The sequence below is a fragment of the Pleurodeles waltl genome, chromosome 6 (assembly GCF_031143425.1).
Source record: "Pleurodeles waltl isolate 20211129_DDA chromosome 6, aPleWal1.hap1.20221129, whole genome shotgun sequence".
Taxonomy (NCBI): domain Eukaryota; kingdom Metazoa; phylum Chordata; class Amphibia; order Caudata; family Salamandridae; genus Pleurodeles; species Pleurodeles waltl.
The window spans coordinates 1135943332-1135969064 of record NC_090445.1 but is presented as its reverse complement, the minus strand read 5'-3'; the positions used below and the strand labels follow the sequence as shown (position 1 = coordinate 1135969064).

The following is a 25733-nucleotide window of genomic DNA, read 5'->3' as shown; positions in this document are numbered from 1 at the left end:
TCTTGGTCTCTTGGCTTCATGTATCCTCCTTGTCAGCAATGCCTGGTGGCACACTGTATTGTATTGCACTATTTATATAGTGCTTCCTACATTATGTGGGGCGCTGAAGCCGATTGCTTCCCTGGATAGCATGCTCCACCTGTAGGGTGTGGGAGTGGAAGTATGTTGTCTTTGTTTTGATCCTATGTAGGAAGTGTTTCCATGCTGTGTGTTAAGACCATTGATGTGCAGTTATTATGCTATGGGATACAGTGCTTTGCAGTGTGATGGATGAAGCATGAGCAATGGGCACAGTTTATGGTTTTCAGTAGGCTGGCAGCTTTGGCCAGCTCCACATGTCCCTTATGGGATTTCTTATTTTCATAGACCACTGAACTTGTTACAGGTCTAAGTTATCCATTCTGAGATATCTTGCTTAAGGTTTGTGGTCCTGGGCAGGCACAGGTTGGAGGGAGACATGGACCAGAGAACGTTGTAAGATGCCAAACGTGTTATGGAATTAGTATTAGTATGAGGCAGGAGGGTTATGTTGTATTGTATTGTAGCTCCATTTATATAGCACTTGCTACCCCTGAAGAGGTATTGTAGCACTTTATGCCAGTCAGCACGCTGCTCTGTAACTCAGGGTTAGTATTTATTTTAGTTATTCTTGGTTATTGGAATTAGCCTTGTGTTCTTAAATAAATCATTCCATTCATTTACTTCAGTTTCTGTATGGTAGATTCAATTATTAGGAGTTAGGTGTGATCCTTAGTGGGAAAGGTGGTACTTATGTATTGGTTTGAGGCATTAATAGAGGAGTAACAGGAGCTTAGATATTGTTAGGTTGGATGGGTATGACTTTTAAAGAAGAAGTTGTGATATTTTAAATGAAGTGTGAGCAGTTTATAGGGGTCCAATAATACGGTTTGAGGCGAACCTGTATGTGGCTTAGAGAAGGCTGTGATCTGAGAGAGGAGGCATGCAGAGGATAGAAAGGAGGGAGAAAGTCATTCAGAAGAAAAATGAGTTGAGAATTGGACATTTTAGTTCGGTCAGTTTTCATGCAGGATTTTTAGGAATATTGTGGAGGCTTTTTGAGACAGGAAGCAAACCTGTAGAAAGAATTTTTTTTTGTGCATGTGTTGCAACATCATTGTGGGCCATGAGAACACCAGTGCACACACAATGATTACAGTGGTTCATAGAATTAAAATAAGTTTGACTTCATTGTCCCCAAAAATCTGATGGAAGGAAAAACAAAACAGGAATGATGTACTTCAAATGTTTTCGCTAGAGATGTGCCTCATATTTCCCTTCTGAAGATCAATGTGAGATGAATGAGAACAGCTGTATTTGTGCAAAGTAATGCCTCTCAGTGCTGGCAGCACTAGGGCGGTGTCCAATATGTGGAAGCCCTGCAGTGGAACCTGAAATCGCACCGCTTCTCCAACTTCATCCATGTCTCAAGAGAGACTGCCCATCATCTGCAGTGGTTACCGTCTAATATTAAATGGAGTTTACTTTACACAATGGAATCCTCCCATTTGGATAATGAGGAAAGTTCAGCAGGTTATTGTGTTTAGCTAGATGTTATGAGAGTGATCACCAGTATTTCAGCAGGATGTTGTTCAATCTCATGAGTTCCATCTTCTGACTAGTTGAGAAATTACTCAGTTAACTACATTTAGATTAGCACTTTTATAGGCTAGGAAACAAATACTGTGGTGAAACTCTTAATGATAAAGGAAGCATACATTATGTATTTGGATGATGCTGTTGGGGAACATTTGTGTAGTCCCAGAGCAGTGCAGCATTGCTGGCGGTTGCATCTTACACCGCAAACAGATCAGTGCTACATTGCCTAATCATGTCAGGGGTGTGGAATGTTGGGGTCAAGGACAACACGTTTTCATATTTGTGTTGTGGTTGGGACAAGTGTGCCCAACAACCTGCAGCACAAATCTTTTGGCTGGCAGTTTACAGAATTACATTATGGACCAGGGAAAATAATTGTCTGTAGTTGAGGTAATATGTGTGTCCATTTGTTAATGCTGCTAAAACTTTTATTTACAGTTAATTAATGCAAAGTTCTTATTATTAGGGCGAGCACTCTAAATAAATTTTGTAAGCTCGGACTGCACTACTGACAGTGGTTCTAGTAATAAAATGTGTAGACACGTTTGCAAGGTTTAACAATATGAGACTACGTATAATGCTCCCAGAATGTTGTTTGATTAGATGCAGATATTTGCAGAAGCTTCAAGGCAAGATATGACTACTTTCAAAATGAAAATGTTCAGAAAAAAATGCAATTGGGGAAAGAAATGTGTTTGCATGGTAGTATTTCCCAAAAATATTCATATTGGAAAATCAGTAACCAGTTTCAACAAGATTACGGGAAACATTAAAATAAACAAACGTTGGCAAAGCCAATAGGTCCAACATCTGTGGTCAGTTTTCTGGTTTTATCAATGTATGTTTTGTTTTGACGTGGCTTTTGTAAACCTTCATTGTTGTGGGAGCTACTGGGCCCTCACCTTTGTGATACACATTGGCAAAAAGCAAACATATTTGTTGGTCTCAAAAAGCACACATTGTCATTTTAGTTCCTGGCACTGAAAACAACTACTTTTTGTGCTGATATGCTGCTTGTGAAAGAGCAGACTGGTATTACTCACAGTGAAGCCAGCCGACATTGCTAGAGAGAGAGAGAGAAAGATGATACATTTTAAATAAAAGTAAAAGGTATTTGTTAACATCAGACACAATTAGGGGCATAATCCGTAAAGAAAGTCACAAAAGTGCACCTAGGGTAAATGTCTTTGCATTAGTGTAGATTTACCTAGTTCATGAATTAGTAAGAATTTAGACAAGTAGACCAGGACATTGTATTCCTGCAAAATATTTGTGAACTGTATTTTAGCACAAGCAAATATATGTGTGCCGTTTTGCTCATGCCAAGATCTGTTGAGCGTTTACAAGTTCCCTTTCCCTACAGCCACTTTTTTCCCAGCCATGGAAGAAGATTTACTTCTGCTCTTGTCAGGGTTACATTTCCAGCCTTTCTTAGTATAGGAAAGGGTTAGAGAAGAGCTGGTGAAAACCCCTAAAACATGCTAGTTAATGGGTTTGCACAGACTGAAAAGGGCATTCAAACCTGTCAAGATGGGGCCACTGACCTGAAAAGCAGGATGTCTGCAGGGGCAATGGTATGCCTCCGACCTCCTGGAACATCTCTCTGCAATTCCTAGTGGACACAGAAACCCCAGCAGGTGTCCCAAAAGGAAAGGGGGAGTGGAAGAGAAAGAGACAAAACACTGCCACATCTTGCCGGTCCAGCCATTATCTTCGGGGGGCAGGTCGTTGTTGACAGAGTGATAGTAGAGTTAGTGCACTCAAATTCCTTGAAACTGAATCTCTCTTTCTGATATGGGCACAGTAGCGGTAGAAGAGCACCGGGATGCTCCGGGTAATAATAACTGTTGGCACAGTTACTAACACTGCATTACCAAAAACCCAAACTGAGTACCATAACAATAAGTACTGCAACACTAGGGCTGGCTTCACAGAGATTCATTGTTGCACACTACAATTAGAACTGTGGTTGCACTTACCATTACAAGAAAGACAAACAAGGGCATTAATTATATCACATATAACTTTCCTGCATTCATAGGGTTAAACTAAAACAAACAAAAACAATCCAAGAAATACAAATGTCGACTCTGGTTCAAACAGTTAGGGTGGCACGGTTTCACTCTGTGTGTGAAACACCCTTCAAAAAGCAAATTTCTCAAACCTGAAACACAGGTATAAATGACACAATTTAAATCTAAGATTTATGCTATTAGAGAAAGAAAAGTCACATAAATGCTCTTTTAAAATTGCACTGTCACTTTTTGTAGTACTTGAGCTCAAACAGATTTCCTGGAGCACATTTAGGAAAGTAACTACAATAATAATGTAGAATGTCCAGAAATGCATTTGTCTCTTCAAGATAAGCACTCTGCCAAAATACGAGGTCTGAAATACACCAGCTGTTCTAGGAAAGCACGGCGCTCAAAGAACAAACTCCCTGGAGAATACTAGTCACTTAGCTGCAGTCTTTTCCTATGTGTGCTGGAGGAATGCCTGGTGTCAGCTGGTACAGGAACGAAGGAAAGAATGGCCTCAAAAGTCCTGAATACGCTGAGATCAGGAAGCAAAACAAAGCCGAGCATGGAAGCATGCTTCACTCTGCTATTTATAGTCAATCAGGAATGCAGTTGAGATGAGTCACCACGCCCAATTAGAAGCACATGTCTACACCTGCTCACATTAGCAGACAAGCATTGGTAAAACAAGCATTGATAAAACCAATTGTGTAACACTGCACATTATGTTTACTTAAAAACATGAAGGTTTAACCAAGAACAGAGATATGATTTAACCCTAATCCCTGGGGATGCTGACAGATAACGCAGGAGGCACCTTGAGGATTCCTGACACAACCCTTTAACTATTGGTTACTGCTACCTCCAGTCCCAGTATGTAAATCTGTGGAAAGGTGGCAAAATAAGGAAATTGCTAGTTTTCATGCCCTACTACAGTGTTATCCCTGATATAATCAGAGAAGCTATTATCAGAGCTCATATAATGAAGTTGCTGTCAAAATTTGTTGCAGCACTACATGGCACCAAATGGACAAGTAGATTTTTTTACAGGACAAGTAGATTTATGAAGCAACTTGACACATGGACAAGTAGATATTTTAATAAATTCCACATCCCTGCATATACTGGAGTGTATATCTAGTTCTGGATAAAATAGATTCACAGCAGTCTTCGATGCCCATCTCAGATCTGGAAACCTGCAAAGATGCTGCCACTTCAGCAACAAAGCATTGGCAATGCTAGGAGGTTTAGCTTATAAATGGAGGGCCCTCTTCAGTCATTTATGGATGTAAGCCCACAAGAAGTCATCACACATGCACTCTGTCACTCATCCTTGCAGCTATTCATCAACCCTCTGACACATTCTTGAACACACCCACTTTCACAACATATGTAAGGTGTAAATCAAAATAATCAAAATAGAAAAAATACGAAAATAAAACACACTGCCTAAGCATAGCAAGAACCATGCAAGTGTTTGACATGTTGGAATGGTAAAAGAATGCTACACTAAGGGTAATTCCAATCTGTATTGGTTTCATGGTTTGGAGCCAGTGGCCACAATGGATGTAGCATAGAGTAGGGGGGTCTCACTGCACGAAGGAAACATGTTGTTGCCAAATTGTGGTAGTCCAAATCACCACAAATCACAGCATGAGTTGAGTGGTGTATTTATTTTTGTTAATCCTATGCAGCACCAGGAGACAACTGTCCACCTCGTTTCAACAATCAAATCCCATATGGAACATGGAATACTAACACATCTCACTCTACACATAGAATGACAGAGATCACCACACACAGATTAGATGAGCAACAAGCGGGCGGTTAGAACAGTCTAGCCACCTATACTATGCTCTGGAAAATAAAAATAGGAGCAGGAAGAAATGAAGGGAGGAATATAAAATGGAAAACAAAAGATTAAATTCCTCCTATCCAAACCCCCTCTATAATCAGTTGCCGGGTGCTTGTTAGGATTGATTTGGCAATGCTGTGCTGACCGGTGTCCTGCAGAGCATCAGATATCAGGGGCACCTGATATCTGGCGGCCATGCTGCAGCAAGACTCATGCCCTGCAATAAATAATTCAGCCACTTTACTCCTATCCTGCTGATTGCTCTGACTACTTGCTGAAGCCAGTGTAAAGTACAAATCGGGATGTCTGGCTTTTACGGCTATCCAGTTCAACACCTTACCCTAACTAGCTTCCTTGCTGAAACAGTTGGGCGGTGACAGATCCAAAGAGAAACAATAATTTATTAGCTAAACTTCTGACTGCCAAAAGTACTCATACTGTTCATGCTCAACAGCAAGCCTTTTCTGGAGCTGCCTCACTCCTGTGGTACTCACAGCGGACTTAAGAGTGAAACCCATCCTGATGTCTTTTCACAAGCATTTGAAAGCTTGTCTCTTCATTCAGTATCAGAATAATTACTTTGTCACCTAGAAAAGACCATCATGGCTGCTCCTCCCATACAGTACTATTATAGCTTGTCTGTAATTGCTGATTGCCGGTTACTTTGTTTTATTTCACTTCTGTTATAAGAGGTTGTTCCAAACATTTAGAAACCTATCTCTCTAACTTTTTTCAGTCTAGTTAATCCACAGTCTACACATGCTCATCTTTCCACCACTCTATACGTGTGAATGCCTGTTAACATGTTTTTGTTTGTTGTTCAGAATATGTTCTATGTTATATATGCTCATTGTTGTTCTATGTAAAGCGCTGTCATGCCTGTCGATGCTCTGAGACATATAAATATATACAGGATTTTAAATAAAGAAGTGTCTCATTAGACATAGCATGGATGCATACTCATTTTCAAGGTCTTTAGACAAATGTGGTGACTTGTAGGAAAATAAATACTATAGCTTAAGTGGGCTGACCCATAGCCCAATTCTGTATGTTGTCATGGATGAAAGTAGAGTCTAAATGACACACAGAGGTCTTACCTAAATCCCATTTATTTATATGTAGTAAGGGCTATCATAGCGAAAATCATCCCCATGGCTAGGTCTTGTTTGTCACAAAATATAAAACTCTTACCTGCTACATGCTACAGAAATCTAATCTGCCCATTAAATCACATAGCCTTTAAGATATGCTTTTAACAATAATTAAGTCAGTGTGACTGGCTTTGTCATAATTGTTCATAATAAATAGAACAAGCCAGTGAAATTTAACTTAATCTTTCCCTGCAAACTAAATCCTTTAACCTTTACCACTTCATGACACCATGTCTAATACAGGCCTACAGAAGTATGTGTTTGCTAGCAACCATTCAGCATGCAGTTATACAATTACAAATATGTACAGAATTGCAGAAGGCAAACCAATATGCACCCTCTTTCAGATGAGTCCAACATGGATTATCACAGGGAAAATCTTCTGCCCCCAACTTTGTCAGTGCGGTATGACTAACACCAAACCCCTGCGAACTATCATAATCTGTGATATTTAAGTACAAAAAAATACCTGTGCACAGCCTGGAATACAGAGTGATAACAATCCACTGTTAAAGGACTATTGGCTTCAACACATATGATTCAGAGTAAATAAGCGCGGCCTACTGCTTTGTCATAACTTGTTATAATAAACAGATCAGACTTATAGCATCATGCAAATCTTTTCCCAATAAACCAATCAGTCCTATAGTCTTTATCATTGGGCTTATTACCAAAACACAGTCTCACAACTGTATGGAGCTTAAGCTTTCCCATATAGCAGCTACCAAGCATACAGTCATAACACTGCAAAAATATCACTTCTGTTATAGATGACAAAGCAAAATGCCCTCTCTCCTAAGAGGACCAAATAAGATTTTTTAAAGTGCACATCTTCTATCCCTCAGTTTGTCAGAGTGGGAAACCAACACCAAACCCTTTGCTACTATGGTCATCTGTGAGTTTCCATATATTGAAACACCTCTTAATAGGGTTTAACAAAAAGTTAAAACAATCCGCCCTTAAACCTCTTTTGACTTGAACATATGTTTTCACAATAACTACTGCATTTATTGTAATTTTTCATATTAAAGAGATCAGACCTCTTAATCATTGGTTTGGCGGCATAACTGACACAGACATCCGATATCTGGCAGAAAGTGTAGTACAAGCATTTTTTCAGTCGAAGAACGCGTCAGTTCAATTAAATGCAGTACTTAAGGAAATCTATATGTGGGTGGAGCCAGAGTATCTCTCTAGTGCTGTCTTGCTTTTAAACACATATGGTTTGGTGACAGTTGTGCTGTCGAGCCAGGCCTAAAAATAAATATGCATATTCTGAAGTCAAACATATTCTAGCTTGACTACTGGCATTGCATAGTGTTATTCAGTTTAATCATACAACCATATTATAAATACCCCAGTGGGGAATATTTAAAATTGTGCCCCCACATGAAGAATTAAGAGATTGGTGAAGAAGCAGTTGTTAAAGGATTTTGTCTTGCTTTTTTTAATACATTAGAAACCTAGGTATACATACCACTTATATCTTTATAACATCATTGATGAAGCTTGTCTCCTTAAGTACATTAAAGGTAAAAGGGCAGCTTTAGACAGGTTGTTTAAGAAAGTATAGGAATGAGGGTGCGGTGAAGGAGGTCACGACCTAGACTGGAACTTAGTATACAGGGCTTTTTGAAAGTTTCTCACCTGACACCGGAGCAAAATTACCAATAGCGTTACCGGTACATACTTTGTGTGAATACTGAGGTAGGGTAAAAAACAAACAATGCACACCTTTTGCCTTCAAAAGGGCCCATAGTTTGATAAAATTATTTGGGTTTGTTTAATATAACTACTACACACAATAGAGTATGTAGATGGATGGATAGAGCTGTATGAACAGAATAGTGTTTGTTTTGATTTTCCTGGGAAATACTACTACCTCAAAGGTGATCAATTGGCAAAATAGATTAGTTTCCTGTCTTGATTGATTCCGCAGAGTAGTATGCCTATGTGAAAGAACCTGGGCAGTCAGAGATCTAAGTCAGTTACTTTTGTTAACTATAGTAACGTGTTTCATTGTTAATTTCTCCACAGAGATGAAGAAGAGTTGAGGCGGTCACTCTCAGAACTTGCAGACCCCAACCCCAAATCCATGAAACGCATCAGCAGTTGTGGCAACCCTTTCCTGGACTTCTCTCAGGACCCCAACATCACGACCTACAAATATGGGTTGTTGGTGCGCAAAGTCCATGCAGATCCAGACTGCAAAAAAAGTAAGACTTATGAATAGAAATGCAAAACATGCGCTCAGGAAAAAGCATTTTGGTTTTCATTTTAGAGATAAGAAAAAAATGAAAGTTTAAAATATATGGCAACTGGTATAATTCAGATATTATTTCACTTCCTAGACTAAAAATGTTTGATGAAGACTTATGGTTGTATGCATATTTAGTTATCAATTCATTATTGGACTATTTTCCGTGCCATGGTGGTAGAAGAATAAAAGACCAGTTACCAGATCGATAGATTAAATGTCAGATAGAAAGTTTCTTTATTGTTGCTTGTTTCATATTTTTCTTTTCTTAATTTGTTGTACAACATGTACTCATGTTACAGTGTCTCTAGTTGTTTTCCCTGAGCTTTTCCCTCAAGGCAGCACCCTTTGTCATTCAAAATGTGTGCTTTTCAACCCTTCCTAAAATACTTGGGGAAACTATAACTTTCCCCAAAATATTCCAGGGCTGGAGTTAGAATGGTAAATAAGCTTTCTGGAATATTTGGGGGAAAGTTGTTCTTTCCCCAAATAGTCCAAGACTGGAGTTAGAATATTAAACTTGACCTTCCAGTGTCTTCCACTCCTCCTGCTGCCCTGAGAGGCAGTTCAGGTCAGGAAACATGAACGAGCATGTAACCCTGCGGCACGTTCACAACACTGGGATGCTGATTGGTGTAGCTAGGCTACACATCCTAACTGTTGCGAGGATAGTTGCTTATCTGCTAGGCATCTTGGTCATTACTCCTCAGTAGGTAGGGGGCAGGAGGGAGAGTGATGTGCGGACATCGGCATTGCTAGTTTTTATGGTTCCTTCTTTGAAAGGGATGTGGACCCAGCAATACCATTCTGGGAGTCAAACTTCCCTTCCAGTTGTAGTGAGTTCTGCTAACGAACAAGGTGGATTTTAAACACAACTTTTAACAGATATTTCTCTAAACCGTCATTTAATAAAATATTTCACATAATAATATTTGAAAAAACAATAAAGGAGTATCAGTTTAAATCATGGACAAAAACAACCAAACTGAGGCACAGTGAGATCAGGTTATATCCCTAAGATAAAACAATGTGGTAAAGTGCATAAGATCAGAGTGTGATCTGTTTTATTAACACTAAGTGAGCAACGTAAGCACTGTATCGCACGTAAACTATGGGTTTATTTTCTGTAAGGTTTTATAATAGCACCTGAACATTTTACAGTAAATGTGACAATGTAGTTTACAAGACACTTCTCCTGAACTAAAAGAAAGAAATACATGACATAATTAAAACCCCAATATATTTGGAACTCCAATGAAGGGGGTGCTTATTCAGAGCCCTACCATAATCAGAACACTTGCTCCTGCAAACACATAGCTTGTGATTAATATTCAGATACTATGGGGGTCATTCCGACCCTGGCGGTCATGGACCGCCAGGGCCGGGGACGGAGGAAGCACCGCCAAGAGGCTGGCGGTGCTTCAGGGGCAATTCTGACCGCTGCGGTAAAGCCGCGGTCAGAAAAGGGAAACCAGCGGTTTCCCGCCGGTTTTCCCCTGCCCCAGGGAATCCTCCACGCCGGCGCTGCAAGCAGCGCCGCCATGGGGATTCCGACCCCCTTCCCGCCAGCCTGTTCCTGGCGGTTTACACCGCCAGGAAGAGGCTGGCAGGAACGGTTGTCGTGGGGCCCCCTAACAGGGCCCCATTAAGATTTTCAGTGTCTGCAAATCAGACACTGAAAATCGCGATGGGTGCCACTGCACCCGTCGCACACCAGCAACTCCACCGGCTCCATTCGGAGCCGGCTTCATCGTTGCTGGGGCTTTCCCCCTGGGCGGGCGGGCGGCCTTTTGGCGTTCGCCCGCCTGCCCAGCGGGAAAGTCAAAATGACCGCCGCAGTCATTTGACCGCGGTACGGTCTTTTGGCGGTCTCCGTCCGGCGGGCGGCACCCGCCGGGGTCGGAATGACCCCCTATGTGTCTATCTATCTGTCTGTTTGCTATCTGGGTACCTACCTATCTGTCTACGTGTCAGGAACAAGAATTTTGGTTTTCGTTTTAGGGCTAAGAAAAACATGAAAGTTTAAAATATATGGCAACTCGTATAATTTAGAAATTATTGCACTTCCTAGACTAAAAATGTTTGATGTAGACTTACGGTGGTATGCATATTTAGTTATCAATTCATTATTGGACTGTTTTCGGTGCCGAGAGAGAGAGAGGCAACATTGCAGTTGATTTGTTATACGGTCCAGCCATTGATGGATTCCGAGGACGTCACTGACAAGGTGACCAAATGCCAAATGGTCTGTAATTGTTTCCAAAACTCCGAGATGGCAGTTTAGGACTATGGGGGTTATTGCAACTTTGGAGGAGGTGTTAATCCGTCCCAAAAGTGACGGTAAAGTGACGGATATACCACCAGCCGTATTACAAGTCCATTATATCCTATGGAACTCGTAATACGGCTGGTGGTATATCCGTCACTTTACCGTCACTTTTGGGACGGATTAACACCTCCTCCAAAGTTGTAATAACCCCCTATATTCTTTATGTTACGCATTATGACGTTTAAAAAATTACATTACATTATATATTTTTGTAGTGGGCTTGAAAAGGATGTTTTTGCAAAATAAGTAACTGTTTATTGAAAATAACTGAAAAACTTGGCTATACTGTTTGATTATCTGCAGTAAAAGAAGAGAAACGTTTACTTAATTATGTCAGTAAGACAAATTTTGCTTTGTTAAAACTCTCAGATATGTATTGGTTTTCAGTATTAACAACATTGTTCAACATAGTTTTAGTTCACACGAAAACAGCTATAAATATGTTTTCTATTCAAGTGCTGATAAATTGTCATCAAACGAATTCCATATATAATGACAATGGCAATATCTCTGGTTCCTTTCATTTTCCCCAAAAAATTAAATGATCCATTCTTTATTAGCTCCGTATTTACCATCTTATTGATAATCATCACCTATTATGTTGGTGTATCTATACAGATTATAATTTCCACACCACGTTCCCCATATCTTCTGATATTTGTGGGGATAACTTTGCTCATATACATCTGTTTTTGAGCCCCACTACACCAGGTCAGGTTTATAAGCTAGTCCTCATAGTTAGAAGTTGTATCTGGCCACCACAAGACCCCTAGTGCAGAGAATCCATTTCCCTCCCAGATACTGTAGACAATAAAAAAAACAAAATTTATCGGTGCCACAGGGAGCTGGCAGAGGTGACACAGGCCTTGGAGCTCCTCCTGTAGCCCCAAAGTTAATAAAAAGCGTGGGTGTCACGTGTGAGAATGGGACCCTCCCCCCCCCCCAAAAAAAAACAAAAGAAGAAGAAATGAGCAGCAGGAAGCCTCTCACTTATTACTACTCCAGGCAAAAAGCTCCCCATAATGCCATGCAAGGGATTTTTAGTAATATGTTTTGATCCTGATAGTGCCCCAAGAAGGATCAAGGGCACCACCTAGCATTTTTGTTATGTTGTGGAGGACTGATAGGAGCTCTGCAACCCCATGGCAACATTGAATAATAAATAACAGTAAGTCTTTTGGGTCATTGAATCCATGACGCCAGGCGTGCTTACCATAATATCTGATAGAGACTTCTAGTTGCAGATTCCGTGCCTTCTAATTTCCCCCAGGCACTAGTCTGGATCTCGAGATTTTTCCTCTAGCAGTACCCCTGCGTGCCGTTAGGTGGAATCGGTTGACTCTGCGTCTTTTGCCAGGTTTGCAGGATATGACATGCGGGTCCTATATAGGCGCCACCCCTGCACGCAGACATCAGTTCTTTTCTTTCCACGCCAGCATACACGCAGATGAGTAGAAGTACCCTACAGCCACTTTATAACTGCCTTTTCCACTTTTGTCGAAGCTTTTTTTACATTCTAGTGCATCGAGGTGTCATCACAGAAGACCAGATTTAAGCCCTGTTACTAATGTCAGCTCCGCACCGCTCTCGGTCTCAGTCAAGAGGAAGGCCCCAAGACAGCATGCGGAGCCCCCACTGCATCGTCCCACACAAAATCTTCACGACGTTTGGGCAAGCACAAGAAGATGTCGAAGAAGAGCAAGCGGACTTCAATTTCACCCCGTTGGTCAGATGGCGCGATGCAGGACAAGGAGCATTGTCACTCTAGGCCTCCGTCTTCAGAGCCAACTTCTGGGTCGGCTCCATGCCTCCCAGAGTTTTCGGGAGCCAGAGCCACCACTGCCCAATTGCATGATTTTTACGAGTCCATGCATTTCATCTTTGGGCACTCTGACTGTGCCGGACCGCCTTTGGGCCACAAGGGGTGGGCAGGGACCCCTGCGAGTTCTGCGCCACTGGCTTAAGCCTCTGCTCTGGAGGGCACGTAGGGATCTGTTCCCAGATCTAAACCACCATTGGTCGTGCCACAGCAACCTTCCCCAACAATGGTTCAGATGTCAATGCTCCCATCGGCACCCGGGCCCACGGTGGGTGTTGATCCCATACTCATTGCCGACTTCGACTGGGACCTTGCTCCCTAGGTTGGATCCTGTCCCTTACTCTTATGGGTATGGGTACGGTGGGTGAGAGTATGGAGGCATCGCTGTACCCTTTAGAATACCAGCTTGATGACCCAATGGACTGGCTTCAGGGCCTGGGTGAAGCCAGTGGTCTGGACACTTCCCCTGGTGCTGGCATGCTTTCTTTCCCTACTGTGGCTACAGAGGTGGGCATTATATTAAAAGCTGGTGACGAGAGCGGCCGAGGCTCTGAGTCTCTATCTGCCTTTGGTGGCCATCAGGACAAACCTCATGACTGAGATGCTTCACCCTGGGGCTTCCTCTTCAAAATCCCTTTTTCCCCTTAATGAAGCCCTCACTGATGTCCTGCTGGGGACTTGGTCCTAACCCAGCACAGGGTATCCTGTTAATAGGACAATCGCTCACTGCCAAAGGCCAGCACCTAATGACCTAGTGTTCCTGACACAACACCCCACCCTTGAGCGCTTGGTTATCCAGGCCTCCACATCCCAAGGTGCATTCCCTTCCGTATCCCTGGATAGGGAATCCAAAATACTGGATTAGCTTGGGAAGAGGATGTTTTCTTTCTCCAGTCTGGCATTGCAATCCATGACACTGCATGCCTTTTGGGTCTTTACACCCATACCTTAAGGGACACTGTTGCGCAGTACTGAAGCAGGACCCGGAAAAGGTCCAGGCCATTCTCTCTCAAGCTGTTGCTTACAGGAGAGATGCAGTGAAGTTCATGATACGATGTGGACTGGATATGACTGACTCACTAGATAGATCGGTTGCATGGACGATGGCTTTGAGGCGACATGCTTGGTTGAGGACGTCTGACTTTTGAGGGGTTGTGCAGGTTACTCTTACGGACATGCCCTTGAAGGTACCCATCTTTTGTAGACAAAGCTGACTCAGTGCCAAGTGCTTTAAGGAGTCCCTGGCTACAGACTGGTCCTTGGGCCTCACAGGTGCTCCTCAGACCCGCCCGCCCACCCCCGCTCCTCAGTCTGCTTTTTGCCCCTTTTGTGGCTACGGAAGGGGTGCCCTACCACTTCCCTTTGCCACCATGCCACACATGCTGCCCAACCTCTGCGTGGTCGGGGAAATGGGAATCTAACGTCCTCGTGTATCAGGGGGGCTAGCGGTCTGCCCAATCCACCACCCCTCCTGCTGCAGCCTCCAAACCTTCCTAGTTTGACACTTCCCCATCAGGGACCAGTTGGAGCCAGGATTCCCAATCACCTGCCCCACTGGCAATCCATCACGTCACACAGGTGGGTTTTACAAATGGTCTGAAGGGGCTACTCTCTCCCGTTCGAGAATACTCCTCCATCCATGCCATCATCCTATGATCAGATGACGGAGGATCACCTGGCACTTCTCTGCAAGGCAGATTCAGCTCTGTTGACCAAAGGAGCTATAGAGAGGGTCCCTGTTGCACACGTAGGTTGTGGTTGTTATTCCCGCTACTTTCTGGTGCCCAAAAAGGACAAGTGCCTCCGCCCTATACTAGACCTCCGGTCCTCAATATCTTCCTTAAAAAGGAGACGTTCAGAATGCTCACACTGGCTCAAGTCCTACCTGCCCTGGAACCAGGAGACTGGATAGTAGTGTTGGACTTGCAGAATGCATATTTCCATATTATCGTCCTGCCTGCTTGCATTTTCAGTTTACCATGCTCCCTTTTGGAATTACCAGCACTCCTTGCATGTTCACTGAAGTGATGGCGGTTGTCGCAGCTGCGCAGGTCAGGGGTTTCTGTCTTCCCCTACCTCGACGACTGGCTGTTGAAGGTGGGATCGCCCCAGGCTGTCGTCTCCCACCTTCCATCAAAGACGGCCCTCCTGCATTTGCTGGGGTTCACCATAAACATGCTGACGTCACATCTGACTCTCTCTCAGACGCTTCCTTTAATCGAAGCTGTTTTGGATACAGTGCAGTTTCGGGCCTATGCTCCAGAGAGGCAAGTCCAGAATATTCGGGCTGTGATACCATTGTTTCAGCCTCTATCCTGGATTTCGGTGAGAATGACTCGGAGGCTGCAGGGCCTCCTTGCCTCGTGCATCCTGCTGGTGACACATGCCAATTGGCAAAATCGGGCCCTACAATGTGACCTGAAGTTCCAGTGAGCGCAGCATTAGGGGAATCTCATCGGAGATGGTCCAGATCTCGTAGGGAACTGAGCAAGATTTGCAGTGGTGGCTTTGGAACTGTGATTGGGTCAGAGGCAGATCCCTTTCCCTTCCCCCAATCAAATCTGACAGTAGTGACAGAAGGGTCACTCATGGGATGGGGCGGCCACATGGGAGAGGCGGAGATCAGGGGAGTCTGGTCTCTGGTGAAGTCCAGGCTCCATATCAATCTTTTGGAGCTCAAGCGATCAGACTCGCAATGAAACCATTCCTACCCTCTCTCAAAGGGAAAGTGGTGCAGGTGTTCATGAACAACACCACCGCCATGTGGTACTGCGACAAGCAGGGCAAGGTGTGGTTGTGGACCCTTTGTCAAGAGGCTTTGCACTTCTGGACATGGCCGGAACATCAGGGCATTTCCCTGGTGGTTCAACATCTGACGGGCTCTCTGAATGCCAGAGTGGACAAACTCAGCTGTCAATACCTGGTCAGTCACATACGGTGTCTCCATCCAGAGGTGGCGCAAGGTTTCTTTCAGCAGTGGGGAGAGCCTTAGTTTGATCAGTACACGTCTGCAGAGAACGCGCAATGGAGTTTCCAAGGTGACATTTGTTCGGCGACACTTTTTGTCTCAAGTGGAACTCGGGCCTCCTTTACGCCTTACCACCAATACCACTTCTGACCAGAGTTCTTATTATAAAAAACCATGGGGCACAGGTCATTCTTGTGGCTCCAGATTGGGCACAAAGAGTCTGGTATCTTGAGCTCTTGGGCATGGCCATCGATCCTCTGATCCGACTGCCCCTTTGGGAGGATCTTCTGTCGCAGCAGCAGGGGACCGTTCTCCACCCGAACCTGTCCAGTCTGGACTGTGGAGATTGAGCAGCAGCAGTTGACAGCTTTTGACCTTCCTCCCAAAGTCAGTAACATTATCTTGCTAGCCAGGCGTCCCTCCACCAAAACGGTATTCGCCTGTCTTTGGAACAAATTTGTGGCATGGTACACAGACAAGTCTGTTGACACCCCTCTCTGCCCCTCTATCAGAGGTCCTTTAGTTTGTTATTTCTGTGGCCTAGAAGGGCTCTGCTTTGTGCACCCTTAAGGGGTACTTGTCTGCTATCTCTGCTTTCCTGAGAATACCTGTCCAACCCTGCTTATTTAAATCTCCTATTGTTGGTAGATTCCTGAAGGGTCTTACCCATATGCTTCCTCCTTCACCGTTCATAGTTCCCAAATGGGATTGAACTTGGTTCTTACTTTTCTGATGTATGCTCCTTTTGAATCACTTCATTACTGTCCTCTTGTCCTTCTTACTCTGAAAACAGCCTTCCTTGTAGCCATCACTTCTTCCTGCATGGTCAGTGAGCTGCAGGCTCCTTCAACAAAGCCACTCTTCATTTCCATCCATCCTGACAAGGTGGTGCTTCGTACAAGGGTTACCTTTTTACCAAAAGTGGTCACGCCCTTTCATGTAGGCCACTCCATCACTTTACCTACTTTTTACACGCCCCCACCTGCTTCTAAGGAAAAGGAGAGACTCCACTGCCTGGACCCAAGAAGAGCGCTGGCGTTCTATCTTGATCGTACTAGAGAGTTCCGGGTGGATGATCAACTCTTTGTAGGTTATGTGGGTGCGAAGATAGGTTGGGCAGTCGCAAAGAAAACCATCTTCAGATAGGTTATTCTCTACATTAAAATTTGCTACCTATTGGCTAAGAAGCAACCCCCAGAGGGTTTACGTGCTCACTCCACCAGAGCAGCAGCTGCGACTACTGCATAAGCACGCTGTGTTCCAGTCCAGGATATCTGCCGGCAGCAACGTGGGCATCTTTTCACAAATTCACAAAACACTACTGTCTGGACAGTCAGGTCTGGAGGGATGGGTACTTGGCCTGTTTGGTTCTGCAGGACTTCCTATTTTGATCTTGGTTTGCAGACCCACCTCATGGGGATGATATTGCTTGGGTACCTATTCTAAGGTAAGGAATTTGCAACTAGATTCTCTATCAGATGAACAAGTTACTTGCCTTCGGTAACAAATGATCTGGTAGTGACATATTCTAGTTGCAGATTCCTTACTGACCTACCCATCCTCCCCACTGTGCAAAATGAATTCTAGGGACAGGGACTTCCTTTTCAGGGCCCTAGTGCTGACTCACCAGGATCAGTGCTCTCCATGGCTCCGTGCTTCTGCAGTGGAAAGTCAAGAAAAGAAACTGAAGTCAGGGCACCAGGATACCCCCTATATAGGACCCACAACGTCCTATCCGGTGAACCTGACACCAGTGACTGACATGGAGTCAAACAGCGTCACCTGATGGCACGCAGGGGTACTTCTCGAGGAAAAACCTCTGGATCCAGACTGACGCCTGGAGGAAATTCTAAGGTAAGGAAACTGCAACTAGAGTATGTCTCTACCAGTTCGTTTGTTACCAAAGGTATGTAAATTGTTCTTTTAAAGCACTCTGAGCTGGTGCTGTAGGCTGTTCAGCTGGAGCACCAAGGCCCCTTGTGGTTGGTTCTAAGGCTGAGCTTTGTGGTATGAAAACATGTTAAGGCTCTTGAAGACATGTTACTTTTAAAAATTCGATTGAAAATATCTTAGGACAATCACTATTATTTAACCTAGCGATGTGTGAGTTTATAACTTATACATTTGATTATAGTTATTGTTGACTTTTTGAAAAAGCCAATAGGTCTGATTTATATGTGCTGACCCCTTGATAAAACCAATAGGCCCACTTTTTTATGTTTGCGTTCTGATCCTTTGACAAAGCCATTAGATTTGCACTACTTAAAACAACACCCTTTATATAGTTATATGATCAAGCCAGCAGTAGGTGCGCCCACAGGGGTTGGTTGCAGGACCTTTGTCACAGGCCAGGTCCTGCACCCTCCCCCCATGCCACATACAGCAAAAGGCCATTTGTGAAGAGCTGTTGGCCGCCTGCGGAGGGTTGAGCGCCAACCTGATCCTGTGCCCAACCCCATGCCTTTAACCGTGCTTGGCTGGCGAGAGGGCTTCTGCAATGGGTTGGACATCTTACTTTATGTTAAAAAAAAATAGGCATTCACTGGAAAAAACAAGGGATAAAATGAAGGTGTTGCTAGATGAGTGTCAGTAAAAACATACTGTAACTCACATTCTCTCCGTGCGTTGCTTATGACTTTACTGGGGAGGAAGAGCTAGGGAGAAACACCACTTTCCTGGGTCAGGGGGAAAACTGAAGCCACCCTAGAAAGAAAAGAAGGACAAGTAATTTAAGGAGTGGAGGAGAAAAGGTGAGGTCAGCAAAAAGAGTTAAATGCTGGGGTTTCTGAATTCCAAGGCTGTCTGTTTTTTATTCCCTCACACCTCTTTCTCCACCACCTCACACTTGTCTTTATCTCTTACACTGCAAGTTCCTTTATATCCCAGCGTTCTCTCTTTGTCCTTAATTTCCTGTTCTCTTCCACCTTCTTTCTCTGTTTTCTAAATTTCTCTATTTTGTTCAGAGTCAATGTCTAATGATGAAAATAAGTCCTTCTCCTCAAAAATAAGTGTAGCGAAAGCCTGGTATTATCAGAGCTTTGCTATAATCGGAACACTGGCATAAAATTGTGACCTCACTTAATGGCACCGAATGAAGCAAGTGGATTTTGGAGACATCACAGATTTCTGTTATAACTCATTCCTTAAAGTAAGTAGATTTTTTTATAAAATTCGGTATCTTGTCTGTCAAATGCTGCTGAAGGATTCAGGAGCAGTGAGAGGCAGACATAATCCTCTTCAAACATATTTAGGATATCGTTACATACTTGGGGGCTCGCGTTTCGGTGCTGTATTTGGGAATAACTCCAAATTGAAAGGGGTTTAGTAGCTTATTGGCTGAGATGTTTGAAGAAAGTTTTAGACAAACAGCATTTCTAATGGGTTTTTTTCCAAAGAAGGGACGTTTGGAGACAAGGCTTACGTTTTGAAAGTCACTAAAGTAAAGATGACATTTCTTTAATAAAGGGGGGGATTCTATCAGTTTGAGGGCAGAGGTAAACTTGTTTTCTTCTAGAGAATAATTAATGATGATGAACTTAATTGGGGCTAAATCGTTGACACATTCTTTATTAAGTTCCCAGGAATGGGGAACAGAGTCATCGGTTTAGTGGAGGCAGAAATTGGTAGATTTTATCGTTTTACAAGCGGTTTAAAGGATGACCATTTTGGTACCTTACTTTTTAGTATAATGAGTGTTGAACATTGTAAGGTGTTTCTTTGACTGTATTTAGTATTCTTTCAGGAAGTTTGCAGTTTTAGCTGAAATTTGGATTTTCGACTTTGAAAGGTTGCAGTTTTTACGAGTTTGAAAGAGTGTGCGTGGACGATTTGTTGTTTCATTGATTTCTTGCAACAATTCACATGGTTAAGTAGGTCCTAGTGGGTTCTTCTGAGAATTCAGAAATTGTACCCTTATTGGGTTTTCAAGTTCATACAGGTTTTCTGATTGTCCTTTTTCTTATGTTGAATGCTGTAGTAAACATTCCAGCAGAAAGCGTTCCCTTGGATGATTGTGGTGTGTGAGGTGCCAGGTTATTTATGCTGTTATGGGTGATCTAGATATAATGATTTGTTCGTTTATAGTGGAAGCAGAAATGAGTGACAGTTTTGCAGAAGCTTTACATAGAGTGACCTTTTAGGTATCATTTTTAATATTGCAGGTTGTCCCTTATTGTGGATTTCTGTTTTGGTAGAGTGGAAGGTAAAGGATAAAGGTCTGAAAATGCTATCAGGTGGATAAAGGGATCAAGGGTGTTGCCTGTGTTGAGGATTGGGGGAGAAAGTGAGGATGAAAAGTTGCTGGAGATAATATAATGTTCTTTTAGTTTAGAAGAGTATATTTTTGTATTTATGTGCTAATTGTGGAGCGTGAGCCTAGCCAAAATGCAGCGGTTCGTTGTACAGGGTCAATAACACAAATACAGTTAATGAGTGATTGGAGCGGAATATTGATTCAGATGGTAAAGGCGTACAGTCACTTTGTGGTGGCTGTTTATTGATGTTTCATGGCATATGAAAGTACCTAGAATAATATTTTTAGAATAGTGGGACAGAGTATATTTAATGAGCTCATTGAAACTTTAAAAAAAGCAGACTTCCTATTTCTTAGCTGGCTGTAGATGATAAGAAAACAGATGGGGTTCTTATGATTAGTTTTGATCATTACTGATAGAATTTCAAAGGAAGAGAATAATGAGGAATCCCCGGTAGCACATGATCAATTACTCTTCTAAATGATGAGTACTCTACCTCTGCTTTTGTAAGCTCTGCCTTTGTGGAGGATAGAATCAATCTGGTACCAGGATAACACATGACGTAGTAGAGCTAGGGGAAAACATATTTCATTGAATAAAAGCAAACATAAAAATTGAGGTTTACTGTGGTCAACTACCTGTGATATATACGCTTGCCTCTTGTATTTATTTACATTTTAGGTAGTTGCTTTTGCAGAATGCGCTATGTAAGACAAAATTTATACTGATCTGAATTAAGCATTCCAGTTGATGGTCTTACTTTGGGTAGGTGCAAATCTCTTGGTTGTGCTCAGACAGTGAGTCTGCATGTTTCGAAAGTTGCCTGTTGGACTGTGTCCAATTAAGAAGGGAAGGAAATAGGAGAAGTTGAATAGGGAGGTACTGGATTGTAAGTATTAGGCAGGAGGTTTAAACAAGGCACGGAAACCAAGCAGAGGCTGACAATAATGAGGAAGAGCAATAGTATCTCCTGATGTAGAACACTAAGTAAAGAAAAAGGAAGTGAGAAATCATGTCTTTACTGGCTCAAAATGGTGAATCTAGAGGTGTGAGAAGTTATGCAAACTAAGCATAAGATTACACCAGAGAAGAGTAGTGGTAGTACCTCTTAATGTAGGACACATATGTGTAAAAGAAAAAGATAGTCTCCTGATGCCACTAAGAGTGTAACTCGAGAGATTGAGCCATCAGTGGAGAGGGCAAAAAGGTTAGACTGGGGAAGAGTCTGTTGAACATTGGTCGTAGCGGAAGAAGAGTTAAAGGGGATGATGTAAAGTGTTTCAGAGTGAGCTCAGGTGAGTGCAGTTTCTGAGTAGAGTAGGGAATGTATAATAAAGAAGAGAAAACTGAAAGTGATAGACTCTAGAAGGAGAGTACATTTTGAATAATAGTATTATCAAGAAATATTTGTATATTATATCTGAGGCAGCAGTATGTCTCCCTTGATAACTGTGGATGTGTCCAGGATAAAGCAACATATGTGATCCGGTAAGAGAAACAGTACAGCCAGGAAGCCAGCAGTGGTGAGCCCAGTTTGGAAAGTAACTATGGGGTACAGAGTCCAGGACTAGCAGATCCTGTCTTCATTAATTGGTAAGGTGCAGAGACCTGCAGGGCCTATAAATACCGGCAGGATCCAGAGAGGTGAAGAATCTTGAATTACCTCGTTGATGTTTGCAGGAGTGTTGCTTGAAACGCCATGAGGTAGTCAAGCACTTTATTGGTGTCCTTCAGGATGTAATCCAATGTGTTATGATAGGGTTAGAGATGTACATTGTTTCTTGCAAATACTCAGCAATGTGCTTAGCTGTAGAGCACCAAGTTTAACAAAGTGTGTTAAGAAATGGTTAGGTATTTAATTTATGTCTTGTAAACTGTTCTTCCTCTTTTTCTTTACTATACAAAACACTGATACCACTGGTCTAATGCACTACAACTGTAAATAAATACAGGTAAAAAAATCAGCTGTGCCTGTTACTAGTGATAGAATTCCAGGAAGATATGAGATTGTACAGTTCAGTTTGACTTGTTCCTGACAGAGTTGATGGAAGTGCAGTGAGTTCACCAGTTGCTTGTCATTCCTGCAGAAAATATTTTTAGCAGTTATGTTTGAATGGAAACGTTTTTGCATGGTAAAGGGCGATGCACCCATCCGATAAGTACCCTACTGAACTGATGTCTGGATCCTGAATACTGATTTTTGATGGCACATGCAAACACTGATCATGAGTGTCCACCATGACATAGGCCTTACTCACAGATTGTGGTCTTGTTGGACCAGAATAACACCCAAAGTGTTACCCTCATAGTGGTAGAAGGCTACTGCCTTCACCAGGAGTTAAGCAGCACAAGCAGGGTGGTGGCAGCATACTGTTTGGTGATCAGTATGAGTGAACAGGTTTTTTTTAACCTCTAGCACGGAAGTGAGGCATTCATTTTTGAAATTCCGCTGCTGTGTGCTTAACTCACCCATGGCCTATATCGCTTTGGTGTGAAGGACTGCGCAGCACAGAAGTGGTGTATCTACACTGGTTGTATGTGTACCTGGAAGCATGCAGTACAGTGATAATGCACTACTGAGCACTGTGTGCATGGTGAATGCATGTGCTGGATATATGTGTGCCTATGAGTGGTACAGTACCAGAAGAATGTAGTACTGTGCAGTGCATGCAGAATAAATGCATACGCTGGATGCATGTGTCCCAATGAGTGATCCAGCACATGAAGGGTACAGTGTTGGGTAGTGTGGGCATGTTAAATGCAGCTGTTGAATATTTGTGTGGTACACTACAGGCCTTGAAAAATCATAAAAATGTCACTAGACCTGCAGGTCGAGTAACTTGAATAATCTACTCAACATAACTGTAATGTACTTGACCCATAAACGTGTCTCAAATTGTGTGATCCTAGACAAATATTTGATCTTACAGTCGCATTTTTCTTCATTCTCACATATGAGTGCACCTTCAATTATGTGGGTTTAGCATTTCTGCTGTTAAAAAAACAAACTCTTGTTTGATTAAATAGACTAAGGGGGTCATTCTGACTTTGGCGGGTGGCGGAGGCCGCCCGCCAAAGTCCCGCCGTCAGAATACCGCTGCGCGGTCAAAAGACCGCCACGGTAATTCTGAGTTTCCCGCTGGGCTGGCGGGCGACCGCCAGAAGGCCGCCCGCCAGCCCAGCGGGAAACCCCCTTCCATGAGGATGCCGGCTCCGAATGGAGCCGGCGGAGTGGAAGGGATGCGATGGGTGCAGTTGCACCCGTCGCGATTTTCAGTGTCTGCTTGTCTCAATTTATATTTAAACACTTACTTTAAAAAAATATATTACTAAAGCATGATGTGGTAAATGACTGTAAATTTCCAAGGAATGTCCAAAAATCTTCCGACTAACTTCCAGCTTTACTTATAAAACTGTGTAGTGTATTAACAATAATCTGTGAAAATTGGTTTTCTGAAAACATAGTTATCATTTTCACATCACCAAGTACAGTGTTCTGATTTGTTTTCATCCTAGTAAAATATTTTTTCATCTCACAGAAGTACAGCAAAATTGGCTTTCACAACTACTGACATATATTTTGAAACGTTTGTACAGTTGACTTAGTTATTTAAATGGTGTATGTTAAGAAAAACCTGACACCCTACAGCTGTTCATTCCACATTTTTACAGCAGGTCAGACAGTTCACCTTACAATATCCTCGAACTCTGCAGTCAGAAGGAAAAAGACAAACTGACTTTTGACCTCTGTCTCTGAACACAGGGCAAATATGACAAGAACAAGATTTAAAGGCTCCTTTATTGCTCATCACTTTCTGACTGAACAGTACACCTGTTCTTTGTCAACTGCCAGAAGGGTGAAGTAGGTCCTAAAAATAGCTCGACCTGATAAAAAATGACTTGCCATAATGAGTGGGCAAGTAGATTTTTCAAGGCCTGTGACAGTACATCGAGGATACAGTACTGTGCACTTCGTGTATGCTGTGTACATGCTGTAGGTGTATGTGTGTCTGTGGATGGTACAATAGATGGAGGGCCCTGGGTTCTATTTTGGAAGACCCAGGCCTGCATGGTGAAACATGGAGAGGAGGTATATAAATCCCCCATCCTCAGACACCTTTGTATATTGCTACATTCCTGTATACTGTGTAGAACATACACTGGGGGAGGGGAGGGCCAGGCTTCTCCTGCACAGTTTAAAGAATGCTCTTTGATTCACGGATATGTCACAAAGAATGGGCCTGGGTTCATCTCATGAAGGAGATGGGGCTGACAAGAGAATCATAAAGAGTAGGGATGGGGGTCAGAGGCTAATCTTTTGATGCACATATTACTTTGGCTGACATCCAGGTGTGAACTTTAATCACTCCCATGGCCTGTATTGTGGAACTATCAGCTTTTGAGACACTCCTGCTGTGACAGACTGCTTTTCAAGAGGAAGAGGGAGCAGATAAATGGATGCTTCAAATGAAGCAGAACCCCAACATAAAACGCTAAAGACTCAGATCCTAAATCACATTTGGTATCTGGAAATGGACAATAAGAAGGGGAGTGAGAACCCAAAAATTGTTGTGGCAAGAGTGGAGGGAAAGCTCTGCAAGACGTCTGCCTGTGACCAGGACTGGGGCCCAAGGTCAGCTAGTATCCATGGTGGGTGAAGACTCATCACCCAGGCCCTGGAGCTCCAAAGCCTGCCTGTTTACCAAGACCAGTGTGCCTTGTGCCCCGTCAGGGAGAGGAGATCCTTGGAGGAAGCAAGGTCCAGCCAGTGGGGAGCACTGTCAAGTAAACTCTGTATGTGAGGAAACTGCAGATCCACCAATTGTGTTATTGTCTGTGGGCAGGATGCCCATATTTCGGGAGAGGGCTGTTGTGAATTGAGCCAGGTGTTGTGCTGCACCAAACAGGCCAGAGTATGTTCATTGAACCAGTTTTGAGACTCCGTAGGCCAGGATGGGCCGCTAGGAGAAGACAGCCATGCGGTAAGGGCCCTTGCCATGTGGAGTAGCGAGTGGTGACCCCATATGCAAGGAGGGGCCAGCATGAAAAGGATTGCCATGTGGTCATGGCGGTAGCCCTGTGCAGCAGCGGGCAGTGACTATATGCCAGGAGAGGTTGCCGTTAGGGATTTCACCATGCTGCTCAGGCAGGAGCCCCATGTGAGATACAGGGACCCTGCATGCCAGAGGGGGTCACCTGGAGCATCAAGTGCTGTGACTTGATGTGCCCTCTCCCGTCGGAAAAGTGGGTTTGCCGTTGGAGCAACTGTGTACCATCAACCAGTTGAGGAACCCAAGACCCAATACAGTTCCTAAAATTAGGCAGGACTGTATATTAGGTCAACATGAACTTCAGAATATAGGGGCTTAGTCCACATATACCATCAGTACCTGTTGACCCATTTCCTCGCTAGCTCACAATGCTCCATATGAAGACCCAACCTTATGAGGTTTACAGTTGGTATTA

General features: G+C 43.2%; 1 protein-coding gene across 2 annotated transcripts in view; it reads left to right on the top strand.

The window, feature by feature from the left end:
* The window catches only part of PSD (pleckstrin and Sec7 domain containing), an 841983-nt gene that overhangs the window by 788858 nt on the left and 27392 nt on the right, over positions 1–25733 (top strand). For both annotated transcript variants that reach the window (XM_069240342.1, XM_069240341.1), the window contains one exon: positions 8679–8857. In XM_069240342.1, coding sequence (XP_069096443.1) covers positions 8679–8857 — 179 coding nt within the window. The remainder of the gene's footprint in view (positions 1–8678; positions 8858–25733) is intronic.